The 17,754-nt window shown below is 53.7% G+C and overlaps 1 protein-coding gene across 12 annotated transcripts in view; it reads right to left on the minus strand.

Annotated features, from left to right (window-relative positions):
* Positions 1-957: 957 nt before the first annotated feature.
* Positions 958-17,754, minus strand: part of AGO2 (argonaute RISC catalytic component 2) — a 107,696-nt gene continuing 90,899 nt past the window's right edge. For 7 of the 12 annotated variants that reach the window (XM_028852954.2, XM_077944120.1, XM_077944125.1 and 4 more), the window contains 7 exons: positions 16,632-16,791; positions 13,393-13,483; positions 10,405-10,599; positions 8,899-9,033; positions 5,075-5,176; positions 2,034-2,233; positions 958-1,775 (listed from right to left, as the gene is read on the minus strand). In XM_028852954.2, coding sequence (XP_028708787.1) covers positions 1,667-1,775; positions 2,034-2,233; positions 5,075-5,176; positions 8,899-9,033; positions 10,405-10,599; positions 13,393-13,483; positions 16,632-16,791 — 992 coding nt within the window. In that variant the 3' untranslated portion in view covers positions 958-1,666. Of the gene's footprint in view, positions 1,776-2,033; positions 2,234-5,074; positions 5,272-7,191; positions 7,439-8,630; positions 9,063-10,351; positions 10,600-13,392; positions 13,484-16,631; positions 16,792-17,754 lie in introns of those variants that run through there. The other 5 variants (XR_013397446.1, XM_077944119.1, XM_077944121.1 and 2 more) reach the window with 5 other exon arrangements.

Below are 17,754 nucleotides of genomic sequence, written 5' to 3' on the forward strand. Positions count from 1 at the left end.
AAGTGTCGCTCAGGGCCGGGGAGGGAACAGCAGCAGGAAGAGGGGATCTAAGGAGCGCACAGCAGCACTAGGGGAGGCTCGCCTCCTTCCTGACGCCTCTACACGGAACGCGGATTTGAGTCTTACTAAAACTGTACAGGGACAAAAAGCGCACTCAGCACAAACAGAGTTGTCTGTTGTTAGCCTTCAAAATTGTCCGCAGTGTCAGTCTTAGTGCAACAGTTTCTAGACTGGCAACCCCACGCCTGGGACCCCACATGCAAACCCCAGAAGAATGGCCCATGCCTTCTGCTGGCCCTGCCATCCTTGGGCCTCCCAGGGCCAAGCAGGCTCCTTCGCTGTGACTGACGGCCTCACGCCCAGCAGAGCCACCACCGACAGCTTTCTACAAATCTCAGTGCATAGATCTATGAAAGTCATCTGACAAAAGCGCACACGGAGAGGAGTGCGTCCCGACACGCGAATGTGTTTCCCAGCAATGCCAGAATAAATAATTTCCACTTGTGCTTCATCAGCTGAGTGAGTGACACAGGGGGATGAGGCGGCAGGGAGGGCGGCGAGCGGCGCAGAGAGCATACCCGCCCCTCCCGAGGGTACACACTGCACAGTCTCCACGGGGGGAAGCGGGTTGCTGTCACATTAAGTTAACTGCATATTCCTGTCCTTAAGCACTAAGAACTGAGAGGCAGTCTCGTCTCCAGGCTCCAAAACACTCTTGATATGCTAAACAGATCACAGAAGCACCCCATAGTCAATAAAATGAAAAAAACAGCATCTATCTATCACATTAATACTGCAAACCAGATATATATAATTTTCTCTTACATTAAAGACATAACAGTGAAAAAGGATTGTACTGTATTCATCACCACAGACCCGTATTCTTTAAAAACTTTGGAAAATAAATGTCACAGTCCTATAGGACAAATCTGATGATTAGACTGTCAGTATATTGTCTTTTTTCTTTTTTTAAATACATTTTTATTAAAATGGCACTTGTCTGCCAACCTCTCTGGACCTGGAAATGCTGTAAACACACGGGGCCCACCTTCTGCCACTGCTCCTTAGTTCAGGCCGGGTGAAGGGCAGTGCTGGCAGAACTCGGCACCTGCGGAGGCCTCTGCATGGCCACCGGCCCTCGGTCAAGGACCTTGGGTGAGCCACGCCAGCGGCACACGAGCATCGCCCGGAAATCAACTTTAGTGACAACATCAGAATGTTCAAGGCTTTAAAACCACAATTGTGTTTTGTGTTGCTTTCACTCTCAGAAGATTCACAGCTAGTTTGAGCCCATCAATTTCATAGAGAATCATGTATTAAAAACAAGTAAATTGAATGACCAAATAAATTAAAAATGTTTTAAAGCCCTGAGTTCATAGACTGGTTTTAGATTTTTAGGAAACACGGGACTCTATTTTAATAAGCAGCTTATAGATTTTAGCAAACCATATTTCCTATGACATTGGGTTCTCATACAGGTCTGCAGTTCAAAATCCAAGTGTGAAATCTGGGACGGAAGGCATTCTGGAAAACGGAGAATCTAATAAAATCAATGACGTCTCATGTTCAATGCTGGCTGTCACGGAAGGGCTGGCCATCTGTTGGTCTGAGTGTAGCTGGTCTCGTGAATCCCACTCGGTACACAGTCGCTAAACACTAAAACATGTCAAGCAAAGTACATGGTGCGCAGAGTGTCTTGGTGAACCTGGACCGCCTTGGCCAGTGCTTGGTGGTCTCGCCCGTTACTCTGCCCAGAGGTATGGCTTCCTTCAGCACTGCAGGTGAGAGAGACAGAGGATGAGAATGTGCAGCCTTAATGCACGACGAGGCGGTGCGTCGATAACTAAGTCGGGATGGCACGGCAGGAACCTGGGGGAGGGGAAAGTCCCACGCTGACGGCCATGCCACTAATAAGGCCTTCTAGGGTGCTGGCTCCAGCTGCTGGGGCCCTGCTGCTTCCTCAGAAAAGCAGCTGCCAACACCCGTGGCAAAAACTACCGCTGCTGTGGCCTCCAGCCGGGAATGCCACTCACCTGTCATGTTCCTTATCCACCAGGTGGTACCTGGCCCGGAAGGCCACCAGGTGGGCGTAGTATGCTGGCGCTGGGATGGACACGGAGCGTGTGCAGCGCACGTAGGTGTGACAAAGCTGGTAGGTGAGGATCTGCAGCTCGTCAGAGGAGAAACGATTGTCGTCCCAGAGGACGTGATAGTGCGAAGGCCTGCTTGTCCCCTAAAAGCAGATCAGAAGATTAGACAGTTGGACTTGCATAAAATCTTGAAAAGGATACTGTGGAAGAAGATTTATATTAAAAATGCATCATAGGCCGGATGCGGCGGCTCACGCCTGTAATCCCAGCACTCTGGGAGGCCGAGGCGGGTGGATCACGAGGTTAGGCGTCTGAGTTCAGCTTGGTCAACATAGTGAAACCCCGTCTCTACTAAAAATACAAAAACATTAGCCAGGCAACTGTGGCACGCGCCTGTAGTCCCAGCTACTTGGGAGATTGAGGCAGGAGAATCGCTTGAACCCAGGAGGTGGAGGTTGTGGTGAGCCGAGATCCTGCCACTGTGCTCCAGCCTGGGCAACAGAGAGGGACTCCTCTGTCTCAAAAAAAAGCATCATAACTACATATAGTATATGGCCCCATATGTGTAAAACTGTACACATTTATTTACACACAGAAAAATCATAGCAAAGATATAAAGCAGGCTGGGTGCGGTGGCTCACGCCTGTAATCCAAGCACTTTGGGAGGCCGACACGGGCAGATCACGAGGTCAGGAGATCGAGACCATCCAGGGTTTCATGCAGGTGAAACCCCGTCTCTAGTAAAAATACAAAAAATTGCTGGGCGTGGTGGCAGGTGTCTGTAGTCCCAGCTACTCAGGAGGCTGAGGCAGGAGAACAGTGTGAACCCGGGAGGCGGAGCTTGCAGTGAGCCAAGACTGTGCCACTGCACTCCAGCCTGGGGGACAGAGTGCGACTCCGTCTCCAAAAAAAAAAAAAAAGATATAAAGCAATATGAAAGTGGACGTAACAAGGACGGTGCCATTTGTGTATCTTACTTTTTATATAATTGATTTATAACAGCAAGAAAAAGACCTCTAACAAAAGTTACACATTAGGCCAGGTGTGGTGGATCACGCCTGTCATCCCAGCACTTTGGGAGGCCAAGCTGGGCAGATCACCTGAGGTCAGGAGTTCGAGACCAGCCTGGCCAACATGGCGAAACCCCCTCTCCACTAAAAATACAAAAATTAGCCATGTGTGGTGGTGTGCGCCTGTAATCCCAGCTACCCAGGAGGCTGAGGCATGAGAATCGCTGGAACCTGGGAGGCAGAGGCTGCAGTGAGCTGAGTACGTGCCACTGCACTCCAGCCTGGGCGACAGAGCGAGACTCCGTCTAAAAAAAAAAAAAATTACACATTAGCAGTAACCTTGTAGAAGTGAGAGTGTGAACGTGAGTACCATTTTACACACCTCCTGCGGCTGGAGATCCTTTGAAATGAAAGCAGCACTAGCTGCTGACTGCAGGCCTCTCTGCCGCCGCTGCCTGCCTGCCTGCCTCACCGCCGGCTCCACCTGCCAGCCTCCCAGACCCTTCTGACAACAACCTGTCCAGCACAGTCCCTGCTACCTGCTCTGTGTCTAGCCCTGTGCTGAGGCCCCTGGTGCTGGTGGGCAGTGGAACGTTCGTCCCCGATGCTCCACTGCACATGCTCTGGCACCCCTTTCCTGGTGTGTGACTGGTGGCCGTCCCGGGGCCTGGGGGAGTGAGGGCATCTGTCTCCGTGGGTCTACTAAGGACACAGCAGCAGTGGCAGCCTTGGGCCATAAACAGCTCACCACAGAAGCATCGCCCATTAGAAAGACTTTGGGTAGAAAGTTCAAGGAGGAGTTTGCCCAGGAAACACGCCCGGGAGGCCCTGGTGGTTGAGGCTCCCCCACCAGAAGGGAAGCCTGAACAGAGGGCACACACAGGCACGGCATGGCCCCAGGCCCATCTCAACAGCCCTGGCAAAGCAAGCCAAAACTGGGACAGGCGCTTTGCACCAAGAAGCACCACAAACCCTGCACACACTCCATCGCCTGCTTCTCAACAGCAGAACCCACTCTCAACCCTTCCAACAGCAGAACCCCCTCTCAGCTCCCAGGCTGCAGGCTGGACCTGGCCACAGGCCACGACTCACCAGCCCCTATTCCTTCTCTGTCAGGCATGTGAACAACGTGACATTTTTAAATCTTTCCAATGGAATATTAAAGGTATGTACAAAGTTCATAGCAAATCCTCAAACTCTAGGGTTCAAATCCTTTGGGAAGGGATATTCAAGTCCTTACTTATACTTTGAAAAACCAAAAGCACCTCTGATCAAGCTCTCTGCAGGCAGGGATGGCACGTGACTAAGGTTCCTCCTGTCCCCAGGCCGAGGCTCTGCAGAGCCAGGGTGGGGCAGCTCCTACCACGGACATGGTGCTCCTGCACCTGCTCAATGCTCACAAGAATCGCCTTCGGCCAGATGGGGGTCCCCTCATGAAAGAACCCAGGAGAGCCTCGAGGTGATAACCAACACCATGGCAATCTTCTCTGAGTGCCCAGTCCTTGGCTGGAGTCTGGCCCTGGCCAGTGATTACGCGAAGATGGGACGGCAAGGCTGACTGCGCCAAGTGCTCGTGACCCAACACCGAGGCTGCCCCACGTGGCCCCTACCGCAGCTTCCCAATGGCCTTCCCAGCTGCCACCCCACGGCAGCCTGAGTGCCTCAATTCCTGCTCAGACCTCATCAAGCTCCAGCCACACCACATCCCCGGCTCCCCACGGGCCCTGGTGCTCCCTGCTCCTCAGCCCTACCAAATGGGATTTCCTTCCCCTGGGAGGTCCATGCTGACCACCTCCCAGCCCCCCACCCCCACCCCAGCACCAGGCACAGCCTGGGTTTCCTGGTTCCCTGGCTACTGGCTATCTGGGCCCTACACACCACGTCCCACGTGCCAGCCAGAGGGCAAGTGTTTGCTGAATGTGGGGATGACACGGCAGATGGCCAAGACTGTCCAAAGGGGGCTCCCATCCTTACCTGGATGCCAGCGTGACTACACAGGTAGAAGTCGAACTCGGTGGGGTGGGTGATTTTCGTGTCCACAGTCGTGCCTGCTGGAATGTTTCCACTTTTCCCAACCTTCGGCAACACAGGCATCTCGTTAGACACGGCCAGGGACCGGCAGAGCCAAGCAGGCGAGCCAGGCAGCCGCGCCGCCCACTGGCCAGGGTGCCCTATTTTGAAGTTTTTAAATTGACTAATACAGGTCCTCAGTAGTATAATGTTAAATACAATTTAACAAGTGCTAACCGCCAAGTTAAATTAGCGAATGTTCTATGTGGGCTGGGGTTATTTTCCGCCAACTCTCATGAAGGCCCATGAGTTAAATGCAGTCTTCACTGCAGAACGTGCCTTTCATGCCTTAAGAGTCCCTCACTACTGTTGGTGCTGTTTTGATTGGAGGTCAAGATGGAAACTGTCACCAACATACAAATCCAAAGCTAAACCAGGTGACTGGCTGCGGACAGGCCCTCATCCGAGCACAGGCACACCAGCGTGAACGCTGTCAGGAGCCCCGTGCTCTGCTGGTGGCTTGCTCCCTGCACCTGAGAGAGCAGGGCGGCTCCATTAGAGACTGTCCCAGAGGCCAGGGCGGTACATAGAACCATTCAATGGTTTAATTACAAGGTCACAAGCATGGACCAAAAAGCCAGCCGAGATGCAGGCACGGCCACCACAGCAGCAAACTCCCATCCCACAAGCCCCGCTCCAGCATTTAGCAGGGTCCCTGATGATTTTTTTTTAGTTGTACAAATTTTAAATATATATACAAAAAAGAATCTCCAGTGTGCTCCCTTCTTTGCAACCTTAAAAAATATATATATATATATATGAGACAGAGTCTTGCTTTGTCACCCAGGCTAGAGCACAATGGCGTGGTCTCAGCTCACTGCAACCTCTGCTTCCTGGGTTCAAGTGATTCTCCTGCCTCAGCCTCCCCAGTGGCTGGGATTACAGGCATGTGCCACCACGCCCAGCTAATTTTTGTGTATTTAATAGAGATGGGGTTTCACTATGTTGGTCAGGCTGGTCTTGAACTCCTGACCTCGTGATCCGCCTGCCTCGGCCTCCCAAAGTGCTGGGATTAACAGGCATGAGCCAGCGAGTCTGGCTCTAATATCTCTTTTCAAAGTAGGTTTGGATTTTGTTCATCTGCTTTATTTCTTCTTCAGTTTCTACCTCATTAGTTTCCACTCTAGGATGGAGAAGTGGCGTGTAGGTGTCACCAGGAGTAAGCTGACTTTGGAGCCCTCCTGCCTCCTGGCAACAGAGATCTGGGGGTTGCAGCGGGGAGGAAGAGGACAGGGGAAGGCACCCAAGGCCATGAGCGCCTCAGCCTTCCCTTGACTCCTGGGGACTGAGGTCTCTTATTCCCATCCTTCCTGTCTTTAGGTTTATTTTATCGCTTTCTTGTTGTACAACAAATTCATCTAAATCTACAGACTGCACTGTTTTAGCTGCATTGCATAAGCCTTGACAGGACATTCTCGTTTTTGTTAGGTTCTGAGTACTTTGTGATTTCTATTCTCGTTACATGTTTAATGCATGAGGTACTCAGCAGTGAATTGAAAGTTGAAAACATTCTTCAACTTCGTTTCTACTGTTGATTTAAAATTTAATTGTATAATGATTAAAAAAATATGGCTTGAGACTGAAGTTTGGAAATCTCCTGAGACTTCCTTTGTCCTGGTAGAACTTTTATAACCTTCCATGTGAACCCAGCTATTTGTAGGGAAGATTCTGTCTAACTATTGGATCTGGCTTGGCTTGTTCATTTCACTCTTCCAATTTTCAGGGGTTTGTTTTGTTCTTAAGACAGGTTGGAGTGCAGTGGTACAATCACAACTCATTGCAGCCTCAACCTCCTGAGCTCAAGCAAGTCTCCTGCCTTGGCCTCCTGAGGAGCTGGGACCATAGGTTTATGCCACCATATACAACTAATTTTTAAATTTCTTTTAGAGATGGGGTTTCACTTTGTTGCTCAGGCTGGTCCTGAACTCTTGGACTAATGCGATCCTCCTACCTTGGCCTCCCAAAGTAGTGGGATTATAGGCATGAGTCACCATGCCTGGCCCCATGTGTTTTATCCTTAGTTTTTCATTTTGGTCTGGAAACAGTATAATAAGAGCTGTGTAAAAATACCCATCTTTGATGGTGTGTTCATCAATTTCTCCTTAAAATTCTGTTACTTTTTGCTTTACTTTTTTTTTCTTTACATAATTTGGTGTTAGGTACATTCAAGCTCATTAGTTGCTATATCTTTTTGGTGAATCATTCCACTTATTTATTTGTTTGTTTTTTGCTTTTCTTTTTTGAGACAGTCTCACTCTGTCCCCCAGGCTGGAGTGCAGTGGCACAATGTTGGCTCACTGCAATCTCCACCTCCCAGGTTTAAGCAATTCTCCTGCCTCAGCCTCCCGAGTACCTGGGACTACAGGTGCCTGCCACCATGCCTGAGTAGTTTTTGTATTTTTAGTAGAGAGGGGGTTTTGCCATGTTGGCCAGGTTGGTCTCAGTCTCCTGACCTCAGGTGACTCACCTGCCTCGGCCTCGCAAAGTGCTGGGATTACAGGCATGAGCCACCACGCCTGGCCTGGTGAATGATTCCTTTTACTGTGATAAAATACCCTTTTTCCTCATTGTGATGCTTAAATTCTGTTTCGCCTTCCATTTGCACAGTAAGCCTTCCCTGTGTCCTCGCAGGGGCGTGCCCGTAGGGAGTCTAACACTCTAAGTTTCTTTCCTGGGTGCCGAGTGGATGTTAACCCTTTGCCTTCTGGCCCTGCCCTGACCAGGTCAAGGTCTTCTGATTCAGTCCAAGGCCTCCTTTCTGGGCAGGTCTCTTTCCTTAGGCAGCTACCCTGACGTTAGACAGCTAGGACAATGTGGATAGATGTGAGTTTATTTTTACTTATCCTACTAGGAACACGGAGAACACTTTTAACCTGGGTGTCCTAGCTTTCGTCAGCTGTGGAGAATTCTCAGCTGTTCTGTCTGCAACTCTTGCTCCTCCACATTCTCCTTCCAGAACACCCGTGAGATGAACCGTGGTGCTTCAATGCCGCCATCTCTCCTCCCCCCCAGCACCACCTTCCAGCCCTGCCACAGGGACCTGCCGGGGGGTCCGAGTTTGCGCCACTCTGCCAATTCTCTACGACTGCACGGCTCTGTGCTGCGGTTTCTAATGCGGCCCTTTTCAGAGTCGCCTCTTTTGCTAATCTATTAGATAAGTGACATCTTGTGCCTAGACCTAGCCTAGGCCTATGGGACTTATAAATGAAGACTTTTTGGTGGGGCACAGTGGTTCACACCTGTAATGCCAGCACTTTGGCAGGCCAAGGCAAGAGGATGGCTTGAGCCCAGGAGTTTGAGACCAGCTTGGACAACACAGTGAGACCCTGCCTCTACAAAAAGTAAAAATAACATTAGCCAGGTGTGGTGGCGCATGCCTTAGTCCTAGTTACCAGGGAGGCTGAGGTGGGAAGATCACTCAAGCCCAGGAGGTAGAGGTGGCAGTGAGCTATGATCGCACCACTGCACTCCAGCCTGGGTGACAGAGCCAGACCCCATCTTAAAACAAAACAAAACAAAAGAAAACTCACCAAAACAACAACAAAAAAGACTTTACCAAATCAAGGACAGCCTTCTCTAGTGCCTAAACCTGGATCCCCCGAAGTCCCTTGGAGGACAGAGTCGCCTGGGACAGAGGCACTGGGGCCAGCAGGCTCTCTGTGAGCGTGCTTGGGGTGTGGGGCTGAGGGGGAACCATGCCCCGTGCCTGGAGTCGTGCAGAAACTCACCCGCTCATTCTTGTCCGTGCAGAAGAGCCGTGTGTGGTGCCTCTTCTGCACCACGATGAAGGTGATCCCGGGCTGGTAGTCTTTTTCCAGCTTGATACAGGCCTCACGGATGGCCAGCAACTCGTGGTGGAGAACCTAGGGGCACGGACGGGGAAAAGGTCGTGCTTAAAGATGGCAGTACGTGTGAGCAACGGTCCCATGCACGGGTTCTGGGTTTAGGACTCCCAGCCGCGGTGATTCTGAGACAGTAAGCGTGTTCACGGTGAGGTGAAAACACAGGAGGGCAGAAAGCATCCTCTCTGCAGGGAGGCCTGGATGCAGGAGGAGAGGGCTTGGCACTCAGGAACGGGAAGAACACTTCCCCTGCAGGGCCCAGGAGGTTCTGTGTGTGCAAGGGGCACGGCCAAGGCCAGGGGTGCAGGCTGGGCTCTGTGCCGAGAAGGCACATGCAGAGGCCAAGTTCCTGCAGAAGCTCAGGGCAGGCTCCAGCCAGGAGGGGCTGGCCGGTCAAATGTATCCATTCTGTCCTCCCAGGAGGCCATGGGCCTCGGGAACGAGCTCTGCTTCACTCTGGACTGGAAGGCAAACGCGGGAGCTAGGCTGCATGCCATCCAGCCTCCTGATCAAGGCGGGCGAGGTCCTGAGCTCCTGGGGCAGCCACCAAGGATGTCTTCCCACCCCACTGTGTGGGGCTCTTCCCCCAACAGGTCCGTGACAGCTTTCTTCTGCTTTTCTTGTTAACACCTCCCAAGGAAGCGACAGTGTGACATGGCGAGAGGTGGGGAGGAATCGGCTCTAGTCAACGGGAGAAACACTCAGGGCACCCATCGCCCAAGTTGCAGGCCACGATGGACTCATTCCTGCCCACAGGTCACCTTGATCTGGGGCTGCTGCGCAAGCTCTCAACCAAAGACAGCAATGAGATTCCCCTCGCCCCTCTGCGATGGCTTCCTTGCCTGTCCAGACCCGGCAGTGACCCACTCTCCACATGGCCGCCAAGATGCGGCCATCCCTCTCTCCACATCCAGACAGTGGACGCATCCTGGCGACCCTACCTTCAAAAGAGCTGCCACCTATCCCTCCTCCTGGCCCTGCCTCCACACCTCTCACACTGCAGACAGGTGTCCCCAGATGCAATGAGCTCCCTGCCTCGCAGAGACACCCGACAGCTCTCCACAGGCTGCAAGGCAAAGCCAGGCCCTTGGGAGGCCCCCAGATGGAGCTCTGCTCGGTGAGCCAGCTGGACTCAAGCATCTCTCCCTCATCTCTTGGTCCCCAGGCCCATTCCCACCCCTCCTCCTCTCCCTCTGTCCTGCCTCAGTGTCAGGGTCTCGACAGCCTCTTGTCCCATCTCCCCTGGACCCCCTTCCATGCTGTGACTAGATCAGCTTTGTGGCTGAATGAAAGCCACATCATTCTTGCCATTCATTGAGTGTGGTTCTGCTGCACAAACAGGGGAATGACAGACCCTGGAGAAGGGGTGAGGAGGTTCCAAGAGGCGCCCACCTGCTGGAACTGGCCTTCGGAGACGCCGTCACGGTAGAAGATGATGCGGGTGGGCTTGAAGCGCGTGGACTTGTAGAACTGGATGAGGAGCTCGCGGACCATGGCGGCCAGGTCTTGTATGATCTCCTGCCGGTGCTGCTGCACGCGCACAGTGGCGCAGTAGCGATTGGGGTGGGCGTCCATGCTGCCCACCACCTGCAGAACAGGCAGTGAGTGTGGTCAAGGGTTCCTGAAACTTTCCTCTCCTGGGCGTGTGCCTGGACTCTCGGGAAGATGGGGACGAGAAGTGTCCCCACCCTGGAACTCACATCACAGTCCAGTGACAATGGCTGGCTGGGTGTGAACTCACAGCCTTTAGGCTTTCGGTGTCTGGCAATAGTGTTCATAAATACTTCCTGAAGTATAAAAGTTTGCCAAGTTACATAGTTAAAAAAGCAAAAAAAAAAAAAAAAAAAAAAAAACCAGCCGGGCACAGTGGTTCACACCTGTATCCCAGCACTTTGGAGACTGAGGCGGGCAGATCACCCGAGGTCAGGAGTTTGAGACCACCCTGGCCAACACGGTGAAACCTCGTCTCTAGTAAAAATACAAAAAGTAGCCCAGCGTGGTGGTGTGCACCTATAATCCCAGCTACTCGGGAGGCTGAGGCAGGAGAATTGCTTTAACCCAGGAGGCAGAGGTTGCAGTGAGCTGAGATCGCACAATGGCACTCCAGCCTGGGCAACAAAGTGAGACTCTATCTCAAAAACAAAAACAAAAACAAAAAACGGATTAGAACTATCCTCTGCTTGGGATCAGATGTGGCTGAATTAATCAGTCCAAAGAAGGCAATGGGTGGGAGTGTCCCTATTTCTTCCAAAGAAACTACAAGCACATCAACATAGAGCATCCCGAAGGCACACCAGCCAGGCAAGCAGCCACTGGAAGGTGCCAGCCACAAAGAGGGCAGACAGAGGGAGCCCAGCACGGCTCTGTGGTTCTTCTGTCGGGGGCCAAGTGAGCGTGAGGGATGAGGTGGCCCAGCCCATGGGGGGAACCGGGTAGATCTCCGCATGCCGCTCCACCCTCTGGCTGGGGAAGGCGAGGTCTTTATTTGAAAAACACTGATGGAAATAAAACCTCTCATGTCACTGAAAAATAGGAACTGCTTCTTGGCAATCTGCCTCCCTCTTCGTAAATCCTTACAGAACAAGTTCTTCCCCAGTTAATTCTCCCACTATTCCACGTCCTTTGTCCTGCCTTGGGCTATAATTTTTCTCTTAAACCAAGAGAAAAATAAACTCTGTAATGTTTCCAGTTGGTATAAACAGAAATACATTAACATAAACAGAAATCTGTTCCTATTGATTGAGAATTGTGGGGCCCAGGGGATAAACACGCAGATTTCTCTGTTTCTGAAAACTTGAAAAACAAAAAACAACAACAAAAAAACAGCCCAAGGCTCCAAAAGCCAGAGATATAATTGAATGCTTTATAACATTTGTACAGAAAAAAACAAAGTTAATGGGGACCAGGTGAGGTGGGGACAGGGAGAGCCAGCTGCAGGACCCTTGGGGGCTCCCCTCTGTGCCTGGCTCCCTCCTGGGCACACTGGTGCCCAGCTGTGCCTCGGTGACGGCCATGCAGTGCTTCGCCATCAGAGGAAAGGGCCAAAAATGACTCAGCATGGCCAGGTGCGGCGGCTCACGCCTGTCATCCCAGCACTTTGGGAGGTCGAGGCAGGTGGATCACCTGAGGTCAGGAGTTCGAGACCAGCCTGGCCAACATGGTGAAATCCCATCTCTACAAAATACAAAATTCAGCCAGCCATGATGGTGGGTGCTATTCGGGAGGCTGAGGCGGGAGAATTGCTTGAACCCGGGAGGCAGAGGTTGCAGTGAGCTGAGACTGCACCATTGCACTCTAGCCTGTGTGACAGTTACTCTGTCTCAAAAAAAAAAAAAAGAAGAAGAAAAAAAAACACAAAACACAAACAACCACCACCAAAAATCTGACTCAACAAAGTGAGCAGTGGTGTATGCGTGGGAGTGGTGGGGTTGTGATTATCGGGCCAAGTGGCAGGAATTAGTTGATGCAGTGTGCATTTCCTAAAGGAAGTGTGCCCTGAATAACACCAGAGCACATACCAGGTTGCTTTTCTTCCACCTGGGGCAGCTCGAATGACTTCCTTGTGTCCCAGATAGATTCTCCTGTTCCATATTCTCTCCCAACTAATGAAATACTAATGGTAGCATTTTCTTTTTTCTTTTTTGACAGAAAACCTCACTTTGCTGGCCAGGCTGGAGTGCAGCGGCACGATCTCTTCTCGCTGCAGCCTCGACCTCCTGTGCTCTGGCAATCCTCCCACCTCAGCCTCCTAGGTAGCAGGAACTACAGGCGTATGCCACCACCCCGAGCTATGTTTGGAGAGCTGGGTGTTCGCCATGTTGCCCAGGCTGGAATGTCAGCATTTTCTGAGCATCTACTCTGTGCCAGGCACCGTGCCAGGGGCTTAACCACATCATTTCCTAATTCTCCCATGAGGTCAAAATTTGTTTCCTCATTTTGCACCCAAGAAAGTTCGGAAACATGAAGCTCATTGTCCAAGAGAAACAAGAAAACAGAAGCAGCACGGGCCTGTCTGAGGTTTGGGGCTGGGTCCAAAGCCAGAGTTTTCATGCCGTGGGGGCATGGGGTCATCATACCCCAGGCTAGCACCGGCCAGTCAGGCCCCCATGTGCAGGGGGCCTCCTTGCACCTCAGATCTCCCAAAGGGCTGGGATAGGCATGAGCCCCTATGCCCCACCTCTGACTGCTTCTTGGAACTTACTTTGTGTCATTATAGTGTCCGCTCCAAACACCTCTCCCCCACACTACCCTGGCCGTCCCTACCGCTTAGTGTGACCCCATGCCTTTCAGGAAGGACCCCTGGCCACACTGTGGCAGTGGGACCTCGACAGGGTCCCACACGTTGTCAATGGAAGACCCATGAAAAGCGCTGACACTCACGGCGGCAATGGAGGGCTTCTTCCCATCCCCGGCTGGGGGGTGAGTGACGTCCGCTCCCAGAAAGATGACGGGCTGCTGGAACACTGGTGGCCTGCGGAGAGGAGTGGCGTCAGGGGCCACGGTGAGACACGCCTGGACCTCCGACCCCAGTAGGTGCCATCATCACCTTTTGGAGGTGGTCAGTGTATCATGGTAATACTTTTGAAAAGAATCCTTATTTTTTAACAGTAATACTAAAAACCTTGCAGATTAAATGATACAAGATCTGAAATCTGCTTCAGAAGAGCCGGGGGTTGGGGGGCTTGGGTGGAGTGTACTCCAGACCAGACAGGCCAGGGGCTGACAGCTGCTGAGGCTGCGGCTCAGGCCTAGGAGGGCTCATCCTTCCACCTTCTACTGCCTCTGCAGCCACACCCATGCCAGGGTTTCTCCCATCACCCTCGGCACCACCAGCGCGGGGGCCGGCTCGCTCTTCGTTGGGGTGGGGGGCTGTCCCGAGCATGGGCAGGCGCTGAGAGGCATGCCTCGCCTCCACCCACTGGATGCCAGTAGCACCCCATCCAGCCTGACACCCCAATATGTCTCCAGACATGACCACATGTCCCCTGGCAGCAAAACCACCCCATGGAGAACTTCCAGACTCCGAGTGTATCCCAGCGGTGACCCTCGGGAGTCAGCATGCACGGGGGCAGGGACAGGCTCGCCGGGAAAGGCGGAGGTGGTGACAGCACCTCCCTCCCCACTCTGCTGCCGGGTTGAGAGTGCACCGCCCCGCACCCCACCCAGCCTTGCTCGGCTGCTGCAGGCAACATCAGGAAGTATCAGAAGCGGCCGTTCTGCTAGCCCTGCCTGTTGGAAACCGGGCAGATGGGGCCCTTGCCTCTGCTGCCCTCTCCCCGCATCCATTTCCCCACGTGCTTGTGACTCACTCCCCGCCCACACTCTCTCACTCCCATCGCCTGCCTTCCGGCAGAGCTCCCCGTCTCAGTTGAACCCATCACTGCTTGCGCTGGCTCCCAGGCCCCTTCTAGTCAGACTTCTCATGGCCATAGCAACAAGGCTCCTCTTCCCAAGGTCACCAATGACCTCTGCATCACCCAGACCCATGGCCGAGCCTCAGGCCTTGCTGCGCCTGGCTTGCTGCGGGACACACTTCCCTTGGTGCCTAGGGCCCTGCGGCCAGCCTCCCTGCCCCAGCCTCTCCCATCTCCACTGCTGGTTCCTCTCTCTCCAGGCTGTGAACTCCAGCCTTCTCCAGGGCCCAGGGCTTGGAATACCACCTGTCTGCTAAGGATTCCTGGATCCTGTCTCCCCTGACACCAGCCTTCTGGTTCCCACCATCCACTCATCACCCGTACTCAGATGCTCTGCTGAGGCTGTGGGGTCCAGTTCACCCATGCCCAGTGCTCACCCTCCCAACAGCCTCCCCATCTAATGACGACGAGGTCTCTCCTGCAGCCCAGGCCAAGGGCCTTGATTATTCCTTCACGCACAGCCCAATCCCACCTGCCGGCAAGCCCCAGGGCTCTATCTTCAAAACATCTCAGAGTCCAGGTGCTCCCACCCTGTGCCCCTGCCCTGGCCTGGCCCAGGCCACCAGCCCCTCTCAGCTTCATGGAGCCAGAGCTGGCCATACTGTTAGTCGGGTGCCTCCGACAGCCCCAGCTCACCCCAGCTCACCCGAGGGAGCCCTGGTTCCCCAGCGGCCCCCAGGAACTGCACGTGGGCGGACCTGTCTCCTGTCTGCTCTCACGGCCCTCCCATGGCTCTGCTGTGCACCTGCCGCCTGTACGATAGGCTCACGACCTGGGTGCCTCCACCAGGACTTCCGGCCCGGTGCTGTCCGCTTATGGCCCAAACTCTCTGCACACAGTAGGTACTCAATAAATACAGAACCTGTTGACTGAGGAGCAGCACTTTCAGTCCCCAGCCAGCTCGGGACTGGTCTTCGCTCATTCCCATGAACCTGTCTCACCACAGAGCCCACACCCATGCTCACAGCCGTTCCACTGGGAATCCAGGTTCTTCCCATGTTATCACCCTGCTCCCTGATGAATTCAACAGACTGTTTCTGGGTGCGTGTCACTCGGTGGCTCTCAAAGCCTGGTCCCCCATGTAGCAGCATTGACACTGTGTGTGTCCACTTGCTAGCGGTGGGAATTCCCGGTCAGTCCTGCTGAGTAGGACACTCTGGGAACAAGCCCCGCTGGGGTTCGAGAGCTGCTGAGGTGTGAGGACACTGTGGTGACCCAGCACAGGCCTGTGCACACAGCGGGGGCTCACCACCGCCCCACTTTCCAAACACAGAGGGTCACTGCCTTAAGGCAGTTCAATTTAGGATTCTTAACTCTGTTACGGTGTGCCAGTGATGCAGATTTAGCGCACTGCCTGGCTCAGGATGGCTTTATCAGCTGAGCCCCACCGTTGACTGGGAGCTCCAACAGGTCCACGCCACAGGGGCTGCCTACAGCCTCCAGTTCCCTTCTGCACAAATGCACAAATAATCTGATTCTACGTATTCTCTGTTGTTGTCGTCCAAATGTTAAGACAACTGCCAGGGTTGGCAAAGATGCCTGTCATTGTGTGGTGACATCTTTCTTGCCTACATCACAGGTTGGTGGCTTTGGAGGCAGGGAAGAAGCAAACCATGGCCCTGGCCTAGAATAGCTGGACGCTCAGCCGGTCAGGAGGTGCCAGAAGAGGGTGCAGCTCCATCGCCCCCAACTCCCATCCCCGGCGGTCAGCCCCGGACCTCTGAGGCAGGCGGGTGGCCAGTGCTTGGCCACACATCCTATCCTGGTCTGGGAGTTGCCAACGTGTGCTCCCATGAGGAGTTTTTCAGTCCAAAGTCCCAGCACGATGCATCCATGACCAGCCTGGCGTGGGAAGCATGGGGGTGCCCTGGTCCACACAGTAGCTGCTGCTGCCGAGCCAGGGAAGCCCATCTCCTGGCCATCCGAGGCATGCCCTGCTCTGCCTTGCCCACTGGGATTCGAGGCACGAATTTCTCTGTCTGGAAACCTGACCACAATGCTCAAACTCCTGCAGACGCCCCTGGTCCCCAGCAGAGCCTGAGCAGCCAGATCTGTGTCTAACATCTTTGCTCTGCTGTGGCCAGGACGGTGCTGGGCCCAGGTGAGGGGACTGTGTCCCCATGTCCCCTGCACACCGCACCCCACCCTGCCAGGCATCCCTCCGTGCCCTGGTCCGCAGGCGGAGGTAAAGGGGCCGGGCCTCACCTGCCCTGGGGCAGCAGGATGTTGTTCACGCCTCCCAGCTTGACGTTGATCTTCAGGCAGAGGTTGGACAGCGTCTGCGGTGTGGTCCTCTGCACGTTCTTCATCTGCACGCACTGTGTGGCCATCCCCAGCACTGTGTCTCCCACGCGCTTGACCTCGGCTAAGGGGCACGAGAGGCACACACACAGCTCTGCTGGCGCCCCTTCCTCAGCTGGCCCTGGGAGCGGCAGCTGCCACCAGCCCTCTTGCCCCCATCTGGCAAGCGCAACCATGGCAGCTGTGCTGAGCTCTGCATGTCCCCTCTGTCCGAGGTCGGTGATAGAAGAGGGTCACTGGCCCCGAGGGGGATGCCAGGCTCCTTGGAGTCCAGGCTCCAGCACAGCTGTGCCCGCCTTGCCCAGGCCGGGCTTCCCCTCCCTCATAAAGGGAAGTTGAGTGAGTCTATCTCATCCCTCCAATTTAAATGCCTCACCTAGGGGCCTAGGGGCCCCAGGGCAGGAGAGAAAGAGCCCAGCTAAAAGGAAGGACTTGGCTCTTCTGCTCAGAAAGGCCACTTATACTGGCCGGGCACGGTGGCTCACACTGGTAATCCCAGCACTCTGGGAGGCCAAGGCAGGCGGATCACCTGAGGCCAAGAGTTCTTCCCATGTTATCACCCTGCTCCCTGCCAACATGGCAAAACCCCATCTCTACTAATAATACAAAAATTAGCCGGGCATGGTGGTGTGTGCCTGTAATCCTAGCTACTCGGGAAGCTGAGGCAGAAGAATCGCTTGAACTCGGGAGGTAGAGGTTGCAGTGAACCAAAATTACACCACTGCACTCCAGGCTAGGAGACAGGGCCAGCCCTTGTCTCAAAAAAAAAAAAAAAGAAAGAAAAAAAGGAAAAAAAGGAAGGTCACTCACACCACGGTGCGCTGGCTGCAAGCAAATGCTTTGGTGGTTAAAAATAAAAACACTGGCACCCTCAAAATCCTTGGCAGATGTAAACCTGACATCAAAGAGCTCCATGGACCCACCCCCCGCTATTCCTGGTCTCTTTCATGAAGCAACCGGTCAGCTGCTCACTGGGCAGATCTGGGGAAATGGTGACCCCGGGACAATGTTACAGAATGTCAACACC

The sequence above is a fragment of the Macaca mulatta genome, chromosome 8, assembly GCF_049350105.2.
Source record: "Macaca mulatta isolate MMU2019108-1 chromosome 8, T2T-MMU8v2.0, whole genome shotgun sequence".
Taxonomy (NCBI): Eukaryota; Metazoa; Chordata; class Mammalia; order Primates; family Cercopithecidae; genus Macaca; species Macaca mulatta.